The 21,496-nt window shown below is 43.0% G+C and overlaps 1 protein-coding gene across 1 annotated transcript in view; it reads left to right on the top strand.

Annotated features, from left to right (window-relative positions):
- Positions 1 to 21,496, top strand: part of rsrc1 (arginine/serine-rich coiled-coil 1) — a 116,504-nt gene that overhangs the window by 91,988 nt on the left and 3,020 nt on the right. Inside the window, exons 7-8 of the mRNA XM_069148093.1 lie at positions 2,456 to 2,527; positions 18,970 to 19,076. Of these exons, the coding sequence (XP_069004194.1) occupies positions 2,456 to 2,527; positions 18,970 to 19,076 (179 nt within the window). The remainder of the gene's footprint in view (positions 1 to 2,455; positions 2,528 to 18,969; positions 19,077 to 21,496) is intronic.

Below are 21,496 nucleotides of genomic sequence, written 5' to 3'. Positions count from 1 at the left end.
TCCTACAATGAACTGGAGCCGCTGAGTTGCCAAGAAATATAGTTCCAACCAGCGGTCTCTGCACACAGACATGCTTATGTAGGTACAATTGCTAATCCTTCTTATACGCTTTTTTACAACTGTACTGTTAACAGGCTTTTCATGATAGTGCAGCAAAGTATGTTGCTTTAATGTATTTAATCTCTCTCTTTTTTCTTCTTTTTTTTATAAGCAGAGCTCCTTATTGATGTAATTAAATCATATCCCTGGCTCAGCGCTCAGGCCTACTTTCATTGTTTTGAGGGGGCAGGAGCCCCGTAAGGCAGTGCACTGATGAGAGATGGATAAACAGTTTGATTTGCTGCTATCGCCCCCAGGCACAGTGTACTGGAGAGATGAGCAAGAGAAGGAAGAGAAAGCATTAAAAACGGGGAGGGGTGGGATAGGGCAAAACAGAAGGAGAGAATAAGTGAGCGAGAGGATAAGAGAACCTGTTGGGGGAGGGATGAAGGGAGAGAGGTGGAGGATAAACATGCAAAGAAAAAGTGGCGACAAATCACTCCTGTTGTTTGTGTACACGTTTGTGTGCACGCATGCAGGCAAAGCTCTCTCTTATTGCTGCTTGTTTGTCTGTTTCCCTTCGCTGTTTTAGTTCTTCCTTTATCCTACGTGGCCCCCATCTTTCTGCCTATCTCCCTTTCCCTTTTTTTTTTTTTTCTTTTCTCCCCCGTCTCCCTACTGCTCCATCACACCACCAATACCGCTCTGTCTCCTACCTGCCTCTCGGTTGCCCCGAGCAAAGAGTGAACTGAAGAACACAGAGGAGTTCATTCTCACACACACACACACACACACACACACACACACACACACACACACACACACACACACAAAAACACACACGTACACACACAGGTGAACGCACACAAATTCACATCTGTGCATACAAACAAGAAAAACTCATGATTGCAGTTGTGAGGAGGTGCAGGATGGTGCAGACCACGGTTTGGGTTTTTTGCACATTCAAACAGACACAAACTTACTAAATTATGACTGTGTTTAGCTCAGAGAGATTGGCTGCTGCTGATTTGGTTAGGCTTGCTCCTATACACACACACATACACACACCCACACACCCACACATGCACACACACCCTAGCTGAGGGAGGCTGAGGAGGGTTCAGTCATCCATGTAGAGTCATTGTTAGTAAAGATGCGGAACCTCCAGGCTTAACCAGCCGTAACAGCAGTGTGACGGCTTCTTTGTCTACGGCAATTACTGAACAAAAAAAGCAGCGCAGTCACAGAGAGACGAGCACAACCCATGGCCTCCTGCATCCAAACACACACAAACACACGCACAGATGCATGCGTTGTGCTTTTATGTAACATATTCGCTGCCACTACAAAACTCTGAACACACAATCAGACACAAAATGAGGAGCGTACACAAAACGCACATGCGTACGCCGGCGTCTCGAGTGGTGCATTAAACCACATTTGGACACCCACAGCTGTGCCCTAACACAAACACGCTGTAAGCGCTCACAAACACTTACACCCACTCTTATATTGTATTAACTTCCCCGAAAAACAGTGAGAGTGCTCTCACTCTCTTCCTCCCCCTTCTCTCTCGTCTGCTCACTCTCTTTTTCTGTTTCTCTCCCTTCTTTTTTTCTCAAAGTTTAAACTCATTAAGTGTAATGATATTGGAGACTCAATTTTACATAGCTCACTCATCAACCAAGTGAGATAGCAATAAAGGCGAATGGCTCCGCTGAGGCCCTAACGCTGCAAAATAAATGATGCGCCGCAACGGAAATGTAATTAATTTAGAGGCAGTATTGATAGTCCTGCCATACACGGCATTATATTTTTTAATGTGGCTTAACATCTTGATTATTCAGGGGAAAGGTGGCGGAAAAGGGAGCAGAGACAACACGGCTCATGATGAGACGCGCTTAAAATGCCCTGACGAGTGTTTACTCCCGCTGCCTCACTTTCTCTTAAGCTTTTCATTATGCCGAGACGGTAAACACCTCTCAGGAAGAACCGCTGACTTTTACAGAGGTATGAGGGGAAAGCAGAGAAGGCTGCAGCCTGGTAGGGAGAGGAGAAGGCATCTTTCATGTTCGGGTTGGTTTGTGCACTCACTGTTCCAGCAGTGATGAGTCCTCTGATAATCTTTCTGCATAATCTCAGTTTGTTTTTGTATCTCACGGAAAAGCCTTTGTTTATCTTTTTTTTAAATCATCATCAAATTTAAATGAAAGAAAGGAAAAATGTTTTTTCTTTTCTTTTTTTCAAAACAACTATTACATGATATACTGTACTTTTTTTTTTTTTTTTTTTTTTAACAATTCCTTAATACCTATATTGAGCTTGAAAATGCCATAAATGTTTTCCATAAAGGAAGCATGATGAGGGGCTGCTGAGGATATGCTTTGCTCCTAACTGTGTTGTCTTTCTTTTTCAGCGAAGACAGATGAGGTGCTGAAGGCCAAAGTAGCTAAGAGAGAGGAAGAGGCCCAGAAGAAACTCGAAGACGGTGAGTTATACTTTATGTGTGCTTTTGTACATGTCGTGTGTCCAACATGTAAACTTTGTCACCAATACCAAACTGATTGTAACGGTTCTAAATTGACTGTAAGGCAGTATCAAAGAAAAATCAAACAGCACAGCATGAAATGAAATGAAACAACAATTGCAATGTTAAAGTTGCTGGCAAGAACAACCGTTGAAACAAGGAAATAACTTAAGTAAGCTTTGTTTTAGATTTTGTGATCCATTAAAAAGCCACCGATATAAACTTTGAGGTGTAGAAACACAAAGTACAAAAATTGTGGGCTGGAAGACATCTGTCGCGCAACAATTCTACATTATTGTCTGAAATCAGCTGAATCGGATTTATCTGATAATTACGTGTGCAGTTTCTATAAAAACCTTTGTGTATATGCATCAACAGTTGTAGCAGAGTGACGGTTGCGAACACAAAATATGCTCCTGTTTCATGTCAGATCATCTTTTCAAGTACTGAAACATCAGTGATATTACCCAGTTTTGCTAATCTAACATGTTTACATTCACAGATTAACAATCCTTTCTTTTACACAACTTTTCTACTTTCACTGCACATCTTTACTTTGCAAAACATGAACTCAGTGACGCTCATTACGCTCCTTAGTTTTTAGTAAGACAGCTGTAATCTGCATAAAAATGCATAGTAGATGTGTAAGGCAGATATGCGCTTAGCATTGCAGGCAATAAATTTAACGTAACCCCCCCCCGCACTACCACCGACATGCAGACACACACACACATACAGATTATCTCCATACACATTTAAATAAAGTCAAGAGTAATTTGCAGTGGATGTGCTAACACTAATAAAAGTCCTTAGATTGAGTAATGACCCTGGTCCGTCTCTGACCAGAGCATGATATAAATGAGAATATCGAATGTGCTGTTATCAACACACAGTGTGTGTCTATGTGCATGCACATACAGGCGTGCGTAGCCGTGTCATTCGTTCCGAGTGTGGCTGTTTTTATCTTTTGTGTAATTTTTTTGTGTTTGCATCGAGGATACATTGCTGTGTGACCTTTAAAGTTATCTGACCTTTTAGCCAAATGAAAGTCCAGCCATCAGAAACTAATTAGCCCTGCACTCCTGCTTTAGTCCCCCAGTTCTGGGAAGAATTGATTCACCCCTTCTCTCTGTTTTGTATTTGTATTTGTATTTGTCTTTTTTTTTTTTTTTTTTTTTTTCCACAGCCTCTCCGCCATTCTTACGTTGATATTATTCATTTTTCTTGGTCTGTCTCTTCCTTCCTCCCCTTGCGGTTTTCTCCTACTTTCTGTCTCACTTCTCTTTCTTCCCCCCTCTATTTATCCTCATCAACTATTTTCACCTCTCTCCAGCTATCGTCTCTGTATCTTCCTCACTATTTCCTCTCACATCTCTCTGTGGAAGCATTGCCAAAGTGGTGACTAAGTTCCTTGCTTGGGGCAACAGATGAAGGCTCCCAGTCAAATAGCTTTCTTAAGCAAAGTTCACGCTGCACCGTTGCCTCTTTTTGGAATCAGTTGACTCTTTCTCCCCTTTGCTCAAAGCGCCCTCTTTCCTCACTCCAAGTGTTCGTTCTGTGTGAAGAAAGGTGTTGTTCTTGATTGTGAAGTGGAGTCGTGGAGTACAGCATGCTGTACAGGCACTGCCTTCGAGGAGGATCATTTTATTCCTTTCCCTGCACGGGGACACATGAAGTGAGATCAGAGAGGCACGACAGAGTGGCCCCGATGACTCGCCCTTGCTTAGGTAGCAGGAGACTCCTGTGGCACTGTCACAAATAGACATGAACACACACACACTCACTCACACGAGCTAGCTCCATCCTCCTCTGCCCTTGCTCCCAGCACGACTAAAATGGAAGAGGAGGGCCACTGCTGCTGCTAAACAGCAGATCACCAGGGGTCTCCTTATTCCCTGCAGGGCCTCTCAGAGGTCAACACAACTAGAAAGTTTACACTTGAACCGCTAAGTCAACTGAAATGAGAAAACCTTTTCAAGAGAACGGAGGGGAGAAGTGAAGAACACTACCACCTACACTCCTCGTTCATAAATAGATTCACATCCTAGTCTGGCAATGTGTTTGAGTTAGTTTAGCCCTAATCGAAACCACCGAGATCTGATTCATGTGGATGCTATGATATGCAAGCTATTATTGTAGCGAACTGTGGCTGCAAACTACCGAGCCCTGAGAGAAGAGAGGGTTTTTTATCAGCAGGGTTTACTGAGAGAGTGGAAGGAGAGGATCAATAACTGGCCCTGTGGTCATCAGTTAACAAAGTAGTCTCCACTTAAAAGGAATGTTTGGCTCTCTGGTTAAGGGCAGCCAGATGATGCTAGCGGTTGAAAAAGGAAACATATGATATGAAAGAGTGTGAGAATGAGAGGGTTGGGTGATTCCTTTGTTAGTTGCATACCTTGTTTAGGCTATTAAAGCTGAGAGATGTTGTTTGTTCGCCCCGGGGGGCTTTTAGCTAACATGGTGAGTCCAGCTATAATAAGATGGACTGACTGCCAGTGAAACAGTCTGTTTGTGTGGACTTCGTTGTCAGCTGGCACTTTACTGGAGAACAACAGTATGGCTGGACAGTAAACTAAATATGTCAAATTACAACCATCGTGACTCTCTGACCGACCTACTCATCCATTACCTTTTGTGTGGACCTTATAATATCTGTAGACCAGGAGAACCTGCTACGGTTACAGTGCTTTGTTTCTCTTTGTAGATAAATTTACTCTTGTTGTAATTTTCTATAAATTGACAGTATATAACACAACTCATACCTAACCAGCAGTTTAACAAACCAATCGGTGCAGGAACGTTTGACCGGTAGCATTAATAAACGTGGCAAAGACTTGAGAAAGAAAAAAATGAAAGGGTGCAGCCTATTATTTTAATTCCTCATCATTGTTGCCTATAAAATGTCCAAAACCTGAAAAATGACCCATTTTATTGTATTTCTGAGGATTCACCATGATTTCCATGTTCAAATTATTTGTACCCACCCAAAAAATGTGAAACCCAAAGATATTCAGTTTATATTACTGTATATGTCAAAGAAATGCATCATGTCACATTTAAGAAGCTCGTATCAGTGAATGTCTCAAGGAAAAAAATCTGCCAAAATAATGATTGACTATCGAAGCAAAAAGTTTTCGATTCATTTTCTGTTGATCTCCTAATCAGTTTATTCAGTTATTTGTAGCTTATTTTAAAGTCGGTTGAAATATGATCAGATCTATAGGGCCGCTGCAGGACATCGTGAACGGCTCAGGCGACGGGTACAGTATGTGCAGGTGTTCGTTTCAAGCCAACAGAGAATGACAAAGTTTAATGGCGAGAAGTTAAGACAGAGAATTTAAGATATGATTAGAGAGCCTCCATAGCGATCAAGTTTGTCATCATTCTGGGCCTCATTTTGCTTTATTTTTTTCTCCTAAGGAGTCTTTACAGTTAAGGAAGAGGGTAACGCATTAACCAGCCGTCACGACGATTGGTGCGAAATGCTCGATAACCCCAATTCATCCCCAAATAATGACGGGCTGATTTTAAAGACCGTAAACTCGCACTTTCCACTCTATGACCTTATGAAATGTGGAAGCTGTGTGTTGTTTATGAGGCACTGACAGAAACGTCTTTTCGTTTGTGTAGCCGTTCTCCACCGTAGAGAGTTATGTAGATATGGATTGGATACAAGCCTACAGCCTGCAGATGGTATTTTTGCCCCGAACCTGCTCTGTCCCCATTACCTCAAACCACCAGCAGATTGGGAGATCATATATTTTAATGAGACGTATAATAGCTCTTTAACCCATATCATTAGGGGAATATATACCTACCGTTTGCTCTTTTGGCAGTTAAACGAAAGGACTGTTTCCCTAATTACGCGGTGTGTAGGACAGGTCACGGGTTGGGTGTGTACCTGTCTGTGTGTGTGTCTGTGTTCAGGAATTATATGACCATTAAATATTCAACCGCAGCCGCCCCCTCCACCCCCCGCCCCCTCGCCCCCCACATCCTCCTCCTCCTCGACCCAGCATCCATTAACGCCTCATCACCGTTTAACTAGCTCTGTTGTCAATCACCACAGGGCCTCGGCTCAAACAGAAGATGTCTGGATTTGGTTTCCTGCCTGACTTGTTCAACATATAGAAAAAAGAGAGAGTGAAAATAGACACCCTTACTAACTGAAAGATACCTCAGTCAAGGACAATCAATATGACTGAAATATCATTAAGGGTGAATGTGCAGGCACCATCATTTGTTAGAAATAATATTTCTCGTTCGGTATGATTGTATGCTCGGCTACAGACACTTTTGCAGTCAGCTAAAATTTCAGCTCTGGATACAAGTGTTTGCATTCAATACCAATGTGTGTGTGTGTCCATGATAAATGATGTGATCCCTTTTCTAATTGAAAATAATAACTAATCCGTGGATAACAAGCTCTTGTATGATCCAAAGCCGTATCCCTTCAGTTCAGGCCTATCACGACTATAATAAAAGACAGGAAATGAGAGGCAAGTGAGAGTGGTGGCTTGGACATTGACGCTTAATGTAATCTGCCTTGAAATCAAATTATTTGACCTGGAAAGCCTAACAATACAAAACTCCTGCCAGGCTGCTGTTAAATATTTAGCACGTGCCTGTCATGAATACAAATGGTGCGCAAATTAGAATCTACAGGCGCGTGACCCCCATATCACACCCCGGGAGCACGGGGGGGCTGGCTCTGCTTTAAATGTTTTAATTACCGGGGCCGCGGTGTGGCGTGCCACGCTACCTCACCGAGTTGCATCACTTGAAGGACAAGCGGTGAAATTCATCCGCTGGTAAACACGAGTGATCTGGTGTCCATGATCTCATCACATTAACTAAAACAGGAGGATTCAATAAGGAGAGTGTCTGAATTATACCAAGCTATAATTATAGTTCCCAGCATCCTCGCTCATGGTGGAGCTTTATACCTTTTTTAAACTGTGTTCTTTCCACCGGCTATATGATCTACCGTAGGACTCCAGGGAGGCACTGTATTGCTCTTGTGCACTCTGCGCTGAAGGAAGATCTGTCTCAGTGATTTTGATGTAAGAAAATCTGGTTTGTATCGACTGGGTATTGATTAGTGGAGTTAGCCTCATCTCCTGTCGTTACTTCAGATAAATGGCCTTATTTGTTGTGTTATTATGTTCAACACAATCATGCCAGGAACAGTCAGAGGAATATTGAACCGACACTTCATTGGCTTCATGGGTTCTATTTGTTCCAGGAATTAAAGGATGTTTTCTGCCAGTATAGCACAGCATAGAAAAGTGGAAAAGAGAGCACATTGACAATCAATTACACCTTCACTTTAAAGGTCTTTTTCAAACACAATCTTAGAGAAGAACACGTCACATTTATTTCTGCTTTTTCTCCTGCCTAAATAATGATTGATTTAGAGATGAATAGTGCCACAGATTCAGTACAGCCATTTCTCTTTTTATTTCCTCCTCTCTCCTCCCTATTCATTCAGGTTTGTGGTTACCCCCACGTTGAAATGATTAGTTATGCAAGGCTTGTAAGCACTGAATCAGAGTTATGGTCCCTGGGGAAATAAATTTGGCAGAAAATCAGTGTGAGAAGATTTAATTATCACGAGGAGACCTTTTTTCCTTGCTTTGGCCCACTGAAGCCCAAACTCCTCTCCTCTCTCCCTCTCCCGTTCTATGCTGAGCTCCACACACTGCAGCCAAAAAAGCCTTGGCGTGCAGCATGGACGCCAGCCCTCTCCTTGCCTCCCTTCTCTTCCCAATTTGTTTCATTGCATGGTGATAAGCCAAGCAATTACTGCTTTATTGATTTTTCATCACTGCAAATTTAAAGTTGATTTTTTTTTTTTTTTTTTTTTTTTCCCCCCCGTACCTCCCTCTTCCGTTTTTCCCCCTCAGAGATGGCTCGGCAAGGTGATTAGGTGACCTCCTGTGCTAAGCGCTGCCGGTCCCGTGAACGAGTGGAGGCGAATGCCGAATTCTGCTCACCCCATTTGACCCTTTGTTGTCCCGGGGTAATGGGATGCTGATGCTGCTCGGTGTGGCTGTCACTTCTGCTGCTATGCAGCCAATAGCTTAATAATTTCTATAAGGATATCTATGGAATGACATGTTTGACTCGATGGTAGGGAGATATCTCCGCCATAGGCGAGATTACATAGGAATTGACCATGCAAGCTTCCATCCCATGTTCATTCAGGTCAAGTAGACACATGATTGACAGCGACCTTTTACCCTCTGTGATTGGTAATCGTTTTTCGGGTCACCCTTATTAATTAACCTGCTGCCAGTAGACCAATGTACGCTCAGCAACTTCGAACTGAGTCACCAGCTAGATATCTTTTCCAAATTCATGTCCATTTAAGATTCAGGATGGTATCACACAAATTTGTTGAAAATTGATCCCGAATGTCAACATCGTTCTTGATTAAATTAATGTTTACAAACTGAAAAAGAAGGGCCTACACACACTGTAACACAGACATCTAACTTTTTGCAAACAATTTTTTTTTTATAAATAATTACCATTTTACACAATTGAATACTTGATTTCACTGAATAATCAATATTACCATTTCACCAAGGTATGGGAATGTGAGGTTTGACGGCGGAGAAGTTGTTTGCCGCTTAACTAAAAACATTCCCAGTATGTGAGATTGGCTTACATGCACACACGTGTGTGTGTGTATGTCTGGACATGATCACACACAGCAGCGTGTACTTGGTGCGGTCTAACAGGGTGGTCACATTGCTGTGATTAGACACACCCGCAGACTGTTGCAGGTCAAAGTGCTGGCATCCTGGGTGGCTCTGGCCATGTGGTGGCCCTTGCAAGGTTTGTCATTAGACATCAGAGTTCACTTAAGAGTGTGTGTGTGTGTGTGTGTGTGTGTGTGTGTGTGTGTGTGTGTGTGTGTTACGGAGGCAGTAATATGCGCTTGTGTGTCTCTTTTTTTCAAATGTTGTGTGCATTGATTGTGTTTTTGGAATACTTGTAATGAATTTGCATGAGTCCCCAGTGTCTGTGATCGTTTTGGGTGTTTTAGGGTGAATACATTGTCAGACAACAAAAATGTAGTCATACTTATTGGCATAAAAATAGGAATAATTTTAAGTTTACGTACGACACACTGGACTGTACATGTGTTTGAAATCTTTATGATCCTTTTTTATCAAGACTGTTGGTCCTTGTTTAACTCTCCTATTACTTTTGTTCACCTGGATCTACAACCGTATTTCTGCAAACATTACTGACAAACTGGGAGTCTCTTTGTCCGTCACAAAATCAAACTTGCTTTGTTCATAATACTGTCGATGGTTAAAAGTTATGGACTCAGCAGAATTTGTGCACATAGACAGTTGAGTTTGTTGATTCAAATATGTGTTTAATATGTGCCTCACTCACAATGCCTGATGATGACCACATCGGCCAATTGAGCTTCATAGATTTAAGTCACTTATCTGAAAATCATGTTGGCAAACACAGAGACATTCCTGCTTCTGCGATTCATTTGGTGACACGTTGTGCGTGTGCCGTCAGGACAGCTCCACTGATCCCAGCCTGGAGGGAGAGGGGTACTTCGGAGAGGTCGGTGGAGTTGGGTGTAGTGAGTGTGGGATCGGGTGACAGCCTGGGAATGTGGAGGGGAAGGGTCACTACACAGAACAGCACACCATTAATACATGTGCATATTAACACACACGGAGTCATGGCGCATGATGCATGACCGATAAACCCCTCACTCACACACAGCTGACAGATCTCGAACATATCGGAAATGACTGGACATTATCCTCACACAACTGTTCAATTCCTTCCTGTAATTCAGGCCATGAAGGGAAATAATTTACCCTGAGAAGTTTGGGATGTACATGCAAACGATAATGTCACTTTTGTTTTGTTATTTCAGATGATTCCCTCCAATAAGGCAGAATAAAGGAGAGTAATGTATTACACAGTGCCAAGGTTATTAGTCTACAACTAAGAGGTCAGAAGAGGAGGAGGTGGAGGACATTTGCCTAATTAATTACCACTCAGACACACACACACACACACACACACACACACACACGGCCATGACCTTTACTAATACAGTTCGTAGCAGCCCAGACAAACAGCACTCTCTGTCTCTCTGTCCATTTCCCTGTATCATGCACGCACGCACGCACACACACACACACACACACACACACACACACACACATACACATACACACACACACACACACACACAAACTGTCAAGAGCGAGCAGAGTTAAAGGGAGAATCAATTACATCTCAACTAAGAGTTGGTTGCTCGATGGCTCCATGTCAAGAGGACTATAGGTCATGACGTGTGTGCGCCTGTTTGTGAGTTGATGTTAACGTATTAGTGTTTGTTTATATTGAGCCCGTTTCCAGGATTCTGATTACATCATTTTCATTTTAAAGGCCTTGCTCCAATTAAGTAATTAGTTGCTTGGTGTTTTCTGTAATTATAGTGTTGTTCATAAAAGAGCTGCTGACCAGCCGGGGATTGAAAAATGGAGACCACTGCACTTTTTTTTCCTGCCCGCATACATTCAACACACACACGCGCACACACACACACACACACACACACACACACACACAAATACGTGCAGCCTAGTTTAAAATCAAGTTAATGCAGTCAAATGCTTGTTATTTCTGGTAAAGGGCAGGGCGGGACTCTCTATTTCTAATCACACTAAAAGAGCACTGTGCTTAATAAAGAGCTCCTTGAGTCTCACAGACAGACAGACATTTATTTTATTCCATGTTACGGAAATTTAAGAGTCAATTTGAAATGAGTATGGTTCTTCACCTACAGTTTGTGCTGTTGTTTTGCGTATCATCTTTAAACCTTCTGACTCCTATTGTCTGTATTTCATAAAGTATTATCCTAAGTTTATCCTCATTCCTAAATTAGTGACTTCTTCTTGCAGCATGCTGCAAATTTCCCACACGTGAGCCCTGAAAAAACGAGGTTCAAAAAGCCACAACATGTCTGATAATTTGACGGACTATAGAAAAACTAAATATGATACAAAATGTTTGGAATGCCACCAGTGCCCATTTTAAGACCGTCAACAGAGAAAGTGGCTGTGATCTTGAAGATCTCACCACTCAGCCTGTGAAAGCGTCACCATTTAATGAGATTCTGTGATGCTGCCCAGGCTTGGGACATCGTCTAACACTCATAATACTCTCTTTTTTTCTCCCTCCCTCACACACACACACACACACACACACACACACACACACACACACACACACACACACACACACACACACACACACACACACACACACACACACACACACACACACACACACACACACACACACCTGGTTTTGGTTAGTCCTCTATGTTTGCAGTGAGCACTGTGCACTGAGGTCAGCAGGAACAGTCAGGTCTTAGCTGGGATTTCACATAAAAAGCTCACTTATATGCAGAGATACTTTTTAACTTTGATTGTAGTTTGCTAAGAGGTAGACCCTTGTCTGTGGAAATTAATGCATTATTTACACCCATGACAATGATAGGTACAATGTCAACAATAAATAAACATCATCCCCCGTCATCCCTGATGAATGGTAAAGTAAATACTGAATGCTAGATTTTTTTGGGGGGGGAGTTGAAATGCAAGCAGCACATTTTTTTTTATCATTTGCATCATTTTCCCCAAAAATGTCTCATCAAAGTCTCATAAGTTAAATCTGAGGTTTGCATGACACATACATGAGCAAATAAACAACGTAGAAATCCTTTAGATCTGTCGGTGCAGTTTTGATGGCAGAATCAAACAATTAGATGCAGCTTCATTTCCTATAAATACAGTCTGTGGCTTCACGTATTGTGCATGATCTATCGATAGATGGAAGGATACACTGGGACCGATTTATTGTTCCAGTCCAGGATGTCATTATGGGCGCACACAAAAGGAGGCTAAACACATGCTTTTAATTGTAGGAGCAGGATTATTCAGTAAAACGGGGTCAGTTGAGGAGAGGAAGTTAGGAGGATAGATGGGCAGAAGGGGGCTGAATAACAGAAGAGAGAGAGAAGTGGTGAGTCGGGAGGGGATGAGTGGAGATGTGGAAGGAGATAGCCAAGCATGGCGTGTGGCTGCCATGTCATCCTGTCATTAGCAGGTTGTTTGGGTCTTTAATTCATCATTCAGACCTTTATTGACTGGAGAGTGGGAGATCACTATCAGCAGGAGACACTACAAAAGTGTGTGTGTGTGTGTGTGTGTGTGTGTGTGTGTGTGTGTGTGTGTGTGTGTGTGTGTGTGTGTGTGTGTGTGTGTGAGTGAGTGAGTGAGTGTGTGAGTGAGTGTGTGTGTGTGAGACACTCAGTCACCAGCTGCTCTTCATTTCCTGATGCCAAATAGATATCACATAAGATCATATAAACATATCACACGCTATCTGCTAAGGCCAAATAATGCTCAAGGCCACTTTATCCGAAGTACGTGGTCATATATGTTATTGTAAGTTCCACCTGATGTTACTATGAGGGAGGTTTTAGTAAGACAGCTGAGTATTAGTGATGTGTGACAGGCCCTTGATGACTGTGACAGGAGTTGACAGAACGGAAAAGTCCACAGAGACCAGTTGACACTGATAACAAGGTGAGCACCGCAGGGGATCACTGGGCCTGTGTATGTATCGTGGTGGATGGTGCATTGTTGGAAGACATGGGTTATAGAGACACGTGGCTTTTGTTTTTGAAAGGGTGGTGGGGGGCACGCACGGGGAGGGGGGGGGGTAATATACAAGTGAGTGTTTGTGGTCTCGTGGGAATGCACATTAGACTAGCTTAGCCACCTGCTCGGTCATTGGACATCTCCCTGCTCACATATCATCTTACAAACACATACATACATATATGCACACTCCTCAGGGACACACTCGGGACATCTGGCTCAGCCTGTCAGAATTTTCCTTCAATTTGCGTGACCTGTTGACCCCCGGCCGCCACAGGCGTCAGACAGGCATGAGCGTCCCAGCGTCACACCTCGTCACTGCTGCGATGCCACCATCGGTGGTTCGCTGCCTCACAGGCGACCTGCAGATTCACACAAACACATGGTGGTTGACTTTTATTAATATTTGGATTGTTTTGATGGTTTATTCGCCAGCACTCGTACCTCCAGGTTGCTGATCTGTTTTTGCCCGCTCTCATCATCCTCATCTCCACTCTCCCTCGCTCTGAATGTACCTTTGAATTTCTCTCTCTTACTTTCTGTCGGTCTCCCTTACTCGTTGAGGTCTCATTCTTCGGTGCCCAGAGCTGCAGGGTATTAGTTATGCAAATATTGACGTGCATCTTTGGCCTGCTAGCTATCAATTGAAATCAGCAAATCGATGGGCCTAATAGCTGCTCATTAGCCACTTGATACATTTCCCGGGCTAACATCAGAACCTGTCAGCCCCTGATCAATACAGTCTAACAGTATTACCCAACCAAGGCCCACTCCAGACACCATTTTAATAACACATGTTGGTTGCCTGGCTTTCTGTGTACAAGTAGAGCAAATGGTCTGACTCTGGTCCTGGGTAGGACCGGCTTTGACCTGTCTGTCATGTCGACAAAATATCTCATTTTAAGCCTCATTCCCAAACACCCAGCCGACACACTAGGTTCCCCTGTTCATTAGTTTTAGTCACGTTGCAACAGTTATCCTCATCCGTGATGTAAAATGCCTCCCGGAGTCATTTGCTGCTATTAATGGAATCTCGTCAGTGGGATTTCAGTAAATAACCTATTGTTTAATTTTTTTTTTCTGTTGGTGTTTAGTCCAGTTCCCAGTCATGCACTTGAGCAGCCTGTTGTTTGGGCCTGGAGAATCGTACAGCAAAGACTTTGATGCAGCCAGGATGCTGCTGCTGAGAACAGGGCCAGACAGGAGCCCCTCTATCGCCCCTAGCACGCAGCCCTGCTAAGCTTAACTCAGCTGTTTGATGCCAGGCTCTGCGAGTATGTGCGCCTGTGTGTGCGCTTGCGTGCATGTGTGTGTTTGCTCAGCTCAGGGGTTACATAAACAAGAGCAGCTAGCCTACAGGTAGGACCCACAGGAGACCAGCCCGGAGAGAGAGAGAAGGGGTGGGGAGGGGGGGGGGGGGGGGATGCAGTGCTGGTCTCTTACCTTGGCATTCCCCAGGTGTTGTCGCCATTGCTGGAGCTGCATTTTTACTAATGAAGGGCGAGCTGGAAAATGACTGAAGGAGATAGTAAACAAAGTTTCTGCACACACACTAAATGCACCCATACACGTGCGAGTGTGTTTATATTGTTAAGCTGGTGGAGGCGAGCGTTCGTGCATGTGTTTGTGTGCATCCCCAACGTATCTGGGGCTGCTGTTTAGAGATGGGGAGAATGTGGGCGGAGGGGGGATTTGGAGGCGGAGGCTGGCAGCAGGGCAGTTGGCCGCTGGTGCAGAGAGAGGAAGAGTGGGGAAAGGGATGGGGGGGACGGGGAGGGGGGGGGGGGGGCAGCAGAGATAAATCATTAGAGAGCAGGTTATTGGAAATGCAGGGAGATAAAAGAGTGAAGAAGCCAGTAATTGCCTTAAAGATCAGACTACAAAGCATTACTTTGGATTTTTACAAGGCCAGCCAGCAACAAAAGAGCAGTAATTTATGAGCTCAGTGTAAAAGAATAGCATAATTACATTAAAAATTAATGCTAATGAGGGCTAAAATGGGGAAGGTGGTTATTATGAAAGTTTGTATTCATCTTCCCCGGGTTGAATGATGGCTAGTGGCTTGATTAATGGCTTAATTTCTATCAATTAGCAGGCAAAAAAATCTCCACTGAGACAGGCCTAAATTGAGCATTGAATTACACATCTTTACTGCGGTGCAGGGAGGGAGGCTGGGGGGGGGTTATTGAAACCTCGGAAACCAAAAGATGTTGCAGTGCACGAGCGTGTGCACGTGAAAGCCCGGCTTGGGACACGATGCTTGAATAAATGTTTGTCCTGATGTATTCAAAGTTTGTGTCACGGTTGTTTTTGCATCAGACTGCGTGTCAGTAGATTGCTGCTTAAGAAAAAACCTAAAGAGGGCCATTAAAAAAAACAAAAAAAAAACATAAAAATGTAATTTAAATCATGAATATGAGTGTCTTTCTTTGATAGTTTGAAAACTGATTTGATTAAACTGGCCTATTTAACATGAGAGTCCCCTTTTTTTTGACCTGGAAAATCCCAAATATATTTCCTGCCTTTATGCTCACAGCACACTACCCACCACGAATGCGGGAGCACAGTTTGCCCTTTCTTTGCTACAGCCTATTCATTTTAATATGTTAATTAAATGTCTTTAAGTTCTCTGTTTGCTATATAAATCCAAAACACTGTCAACAATTCCCAATTTGCAAGACCTCAATAAAACAACCAGTTAGTTTTTCTTTCTTTTTATTTATTTATTTCTTCCCCACAAAACACCAACAAGTGCTGTGGTAATTTAGCTGGCACGCTAGCGCTGCAATTACTGGAATTAATCAGCAGCAGCAATGTATTCAGCTCCGCTGCTCTTGATTGACAAACTGTAGACCAAAGTCAAGTATACAAAGAGAGCACCGCCGTAGCCGGAGGCCTGAGCTCACACGCAGACATGTGTTGTTGAACAGCCCCCTCTTCTGGCAGGGGAGTGTAACTGCTGTGTAACTGCTGTGTACCGCGCTCATCCTCGAGGCTGAAGGAGATGGGCTGAAATCAGTTTCCATTGGCTGGTTTGATTTTCTCTCCCCGTCTTCGGGTCTTAATCAATGAAGTGGACAAACAGCTATTTAGAGAGAACAATAGCCTATTGATTGTGAGCCACTCATCAGCACCGCTGTCTATCTAACTAATTTCAGTAATGAGATGGCAAGTGAGTTTTCTGACTCGCTCTTTTTTTTACGAGAGCACACACACACACACACGCACGCACGGATGTAATGATCAAACATACATTGACATACATTGCTTAGTCACTACGCATTATTCAAATGTGTAGATACAGAACAGAAGTTGATCGACTCGGATTGATTCCATTTCCTGCTTCACAGTAATGGCCGTAATATATTTTAGCATCAAATGCCATAGAGAGATAAGAAATAACCTAATTTAAAGCAGCGCAGTGTGTCCACTTTTCTGTCTCGTTCTCTGTTTTCTCTCTCAGCTTTCTCTGTATCCTCCTTTCATCACTGACAGAGAAGCGTTCCTAATGCGGTGACAATCCAGTCGACCTGTTAAATTAATTTGCCAGATAATGTGTCAATATTAAATATCATCTTTGACCTCTCAGAGCTGCAGATTGCACTCGCCTAGCTAGAGTATTGATTTCTGTCTGCCTCTGAGCTTGCTAGGCCCGCACTCAAAGTCCATTATTTTTGATTTTCTCATGAAATACATATCTTTTCCCGCTGACATCTGACAAACAGCATATGGAAGTCATTTTATCTACCAATAATGTGTTTGTCAAAAAGTCTGAGGTCTTAATGGATTCCTGCAGCACGCACGGACAGCCCAGCAACAGACGGGCCTGCCAAGGAGATGCTAGCAGATATGGTGTGTGTGTGTGTGTGTGTGTGTGTGTGCGTGTGTGTTGGGTGGGTGGGGTGGGGGTGGAGGGGTACGTGGCAGTGTGTGTGGTAATTGTTTATGTAGGGAATTCATGCTCAAAGGACAGCAGAGAAGGGGTAATCGGAAAAAGTAATTGAATGGTGCTAAATCAACTGTTGGCCACTCACAGGCATAAGTTTTCATTCGAACACGAGCACGTGCTCGTGTGGCCGAGCAGCATGCAGCGGTGATAGAGGTGTGAAGGACAGGCCACAGTCTCCAGGAGGATATTGGGCCAGTGTTCAGACTTCATCTAGCAGCCCAGTCAAGGTAATGACTATTTTTGGCGCCGGCTGTGCAAAAGCGTCTCTGCTCACATCTTCCCGCACTGGATGACAAGCTGATAGTCTGTCAAATAGGAAGACTTAATTCCACTTGTCACTCAGTTGTCCAATTCTGCACTGCATTAAAATCAAAACCGAGTTTGTTTGAGTGCTATTATGAACTATAATTGTGTGTGTGTGTGTGTGTGTGTGTGTGTGTGTGTGTGTGCGCGCGCGCATGCGTGTGTGTGTGATAGCATGTGACGCTTTGCTGTGAAAGCTGGAACAAATATTCATTTATTCATTAAACATCGGGGCCATGAAGATCTGTTGTGACACCCTTTCTGTAGCTGCTAATGGATTGAATTAATTCCTGCTATTAGCTCCAATTGCACTCATTGAGCGTCAGTGTGTGTGTGTGTGTGTGTGTGTGTGTGTGTGTGTGTGTGTGTGTGTGTGTGTGTGTGTGTGTGCGTGCGCGCGCGTGCGTGTGTGCGTGTGTGATAAAAGTATACTGCATGTGTGAGTATGTAAGTTTTCAAACACGTGTAAATGTGGGAGTACATGTATCCCATTCTCCGTGTGTGTGTGTGTGTGTGTGTGTGTGTGTGTGTGTGTGTGTGTGTGTGTGTGTGTGTGTACTTGTGTGTACTTGTGTGTACTTGTTTTCATGACACAGCCTACATCAGTGCAGCAGAGAAACATGGATGTGTGCTGGATTGACAGATCGAGAGATGGGAGAGTGCAGGAGAGGACGGATGGATGGGGGAGAGAGGGATGAATATTGACTGATCAGTAGAGAGATTGACAGGCAGAGAATAATAGGAGCATTCAGACTCTGGCTCTTTTTTCTTTTTTTTTTTTTCCTGTCGCTAACTTTCCTGGCACACCTATTTTTGCCCTCCTACGCTACAAAGACTGCTCTTGAATTCTTGAAATGATTTATTATCTGATTTGCAGAATCCTGATGTGTTTATATCCAAGAGTAATTTATTGGAAACCCTTTGTGTCTTTTTGTTTGATTGGACAAGCCGGAGCAAAATACTTTCTGATACATGAAAACTGTATGAAACCTAATCACATTTAGTCTCCATAATCAGATTCCATGGCAGTGAGTTTGTGTTCATATTTTGATTATTTTAGAATGCATCATCTGAGTGTAATTCACTGTCTGACTATGTATTATCTTGTTAGTGGTTGGGTTTTTTTTTTCCCTTTGCCTTTTGTAGGAACTCTGTGCCCTTGGCTAAAGAAGAGTCTTTTTTGATGGAGGCCGAGATTAAACTAGGGGAATATCAGATATTTCATATTGTGTATGTCAAAGGGCATTATACAGAAAGATCGCCCAATCCAAATGAAATCTGGTGCCTTTCAGAACATGACAAGGGACGGCTGACGCTCGGCGTGTCTGTGTGTGTGTGCGTGTGCGTGTGCGCGTGTGCGTGTGTGTGTTTCCGGACATGTGTGCGCGTGCTTTTGTTCATGGCTGCCTTCTGTGTAACATGTGTTTCAGAGGGAACTTCTCTGGAGGAGCAAGTGCGAAGGATAAAGGACATCGAGGCCATCGAGAGTGATTCCTTTGTTCCTCAGGCTTTCAAATCATCCAGGGATGATATAAAGGTGCGTTCTGTCTCTCTTCCTCCCCCTGCTCCTCACTCTTTCCAGCTTTTCACTCGGTCTCTTATTGAATTTCCCACTCTGCGATGCTGCGCCGTCTGTCCAGAGACAGCCCAGACCAAATCAAACATTCCCATTCAGCGCCGTTTGTTCCGACCTGAGACGGTTTCATCAGACGCTCCACTGTTCGCCGCCTCCAAAGCGGCAGCACCCACACAAAAGCCACAGCAGGCAGCAGCCCTCCTCTGTCTCCCTCTCTCTCTCTCTCTCTCTCTCTCTCTCTCTCGGTCCCCCCCCCCCCCTCCCCGTCCCCCCTCCCCCTTTCTGGTTGTGCAGATGCAGACAAAACACAGAAGTCATTATTGAAATGTTGCCGTCTCTGAAGGAGCAGGAATTAGATTTGTTGGGGCTCGTGGCTGTTTTGAAAAGATAGGCGACAACATGTGACAGCAAACCTACACGGACTTTTGGGGCTTATCTGGGTGAGTCGGACAAAGGTCAAGACCCCTGTGGTTGTAGTTTGCACTGGACTGAGCCAGTCCGCCCTGGCACGAACAGACTGCACAGATTGCACATTCACAGTAGTCTCTGCCTTCCCTCGGAGTTTCATGTGCTTTTCACAAATCAGGCCCTCATAATTTACCAGTTATCTAGTCGGTTTAGTGCTTCACACCTTCGTCGTCTGCGAGGGACGACAGCGCTCGTCAAGTTGAACACGTGACCACCCCTGCCTTCAGTATAAAGGTGTGACGGCTATATCGAGCTAAAGACGTGTCGTAAAATACCCTCACAAAACATACGATATTTAGTTTCTAAAGAAAATATTTTGTGAAATAGAAAAAGGGGATTCAGTTTTGCTGTATTATAGTATTTTAATGAGTCATTTATTTATTTATTTTAAAGAAATTTACTATTTTAACAAAATAAAAGTTCCAAGTTTTAGCACTTTTTTTTAAACATGTTTTTGGCTCGATCTTTGGGGTATCCTTCTCACCAATAGTCAAGTATTACTGAGGAGATCCAGATGATTTATCCTTTGTTGGCTAGTTCCATTGTCCTCCAGAGTCTCTTAGCTGTGTCACATATTTTGAGAACAATGTCTAAATATTCTGTAAATTCAAACATTGTCAGTCGAGCCTTCAACATGTTTGTGTTAGTTAAATTATCCAAATGTCTGAAACCACATTGTGCCAGAATATTTGCCTTTAATTGTGCTGCATGTCAATGTGTTATTACTGCAGAATATATGCTTATAAGTTAGTATTTGTATTATTTATCGTTTTAGTATTCAAATCCATCTAGCTCAGTTCTGCCCCTTAATCGTTTTTAATCAACTGTTAATGAGGAGAGTCGAGTGAAACCTTAAACATCTGCTACAGTAGCTCTTCAAAAAAAAAAATGTCCTTATTTCCTTACAAACTGCAATCATTAGAAATGTATATTCAGCATATCGTTCCCAAGAACTGCAAGTTATACTATCCGATATCTGGCACATCACCACGCTTATTAGTCAGTGTGTTTCATATCTCGCTCACTTTTTGTTTCCTGCCAAATGAATTTTAAATAGATTTTTTCCAACTGGGTAAACATTAGCTCTGGGGCTGGTATTAGGAGTGTTTGAAACATGAATAGACTTGGCAAAGTATTCATTTTGATATTTCCTCTTTATCAAGTACAACAAGGAGAACAGGCCATCCGTTCAAATATGGGGCTTATTATAGCTTTAAATAATACCCACGGGAGCGGAGGAAGAGTCATTCTAAATATCACATTTCCTTCTATCTGTTTGGACTCTACAGATGGTAACATGAGGGGGACGGAGAGCCTGCGGTCTTTTTTTAAGTCTTTTAAAACAAATCCTTTGGCTCTAACTGTAACAAAACGTGCAAAATGTTGCTGTTCAACCCACAAAGCTACCCTGACACAAAGCGGTGTGAATATTTTCATATTTACAACTTTTAGCTTCAGTAAAAAAAAAAAAAAAAAAATACACATACGCTTAGTTGTGTTCTAGTTTATTTGAAGCCAGTCCTCTCACTCTGCGGTTGTTTCTTTTGAACAATGAGACTCCCTCACATATCATATAAGGTGGCTGACATCAGGGGAAATATATATTTATTAATACATATATATATTTATATACCTCTCACTGTCTCATTACATACACAGATGGATGAATCAAGTGATTGTTCGGCATCATTCAGGATACAAGCTGATGCTTATCAGTGCCCTGTGTAGGCCAGTCTTTCTCTGCCCTCTGCTGGACAAATGTCATATTGCATTCCACAATCGTTTTTCTGTCCCAATTCCAGACAACATGATTTCCCACTGCCTGCAACATAGTCCTCTCTAAATCTTTATTTTTTTTTTTTTGTGGTTGCAATTATGGTACAGAAAATGAAAAAAAAAAATTCATGCTGACA

This window comes from Embiotoca jacksoni, unplaced genomic scaffold (assembly GCF_022577435.1).
Source record: "Embiotoca jacksoni isolate LCO1_2020_lvr unplaced genomic scaffold, fEmbJac1.0.p SCAF_14, whole genome shotgun sequence".
Lineage (NCBI taxonomy): Eukaryota > Metazoa > Chordata > Actinopteri > Embiotocidae > Embiotoca > Embiotoca jacksoni.
This window is presented reverse-complemented; position numbering and strand designations above follow the sequence as displayed.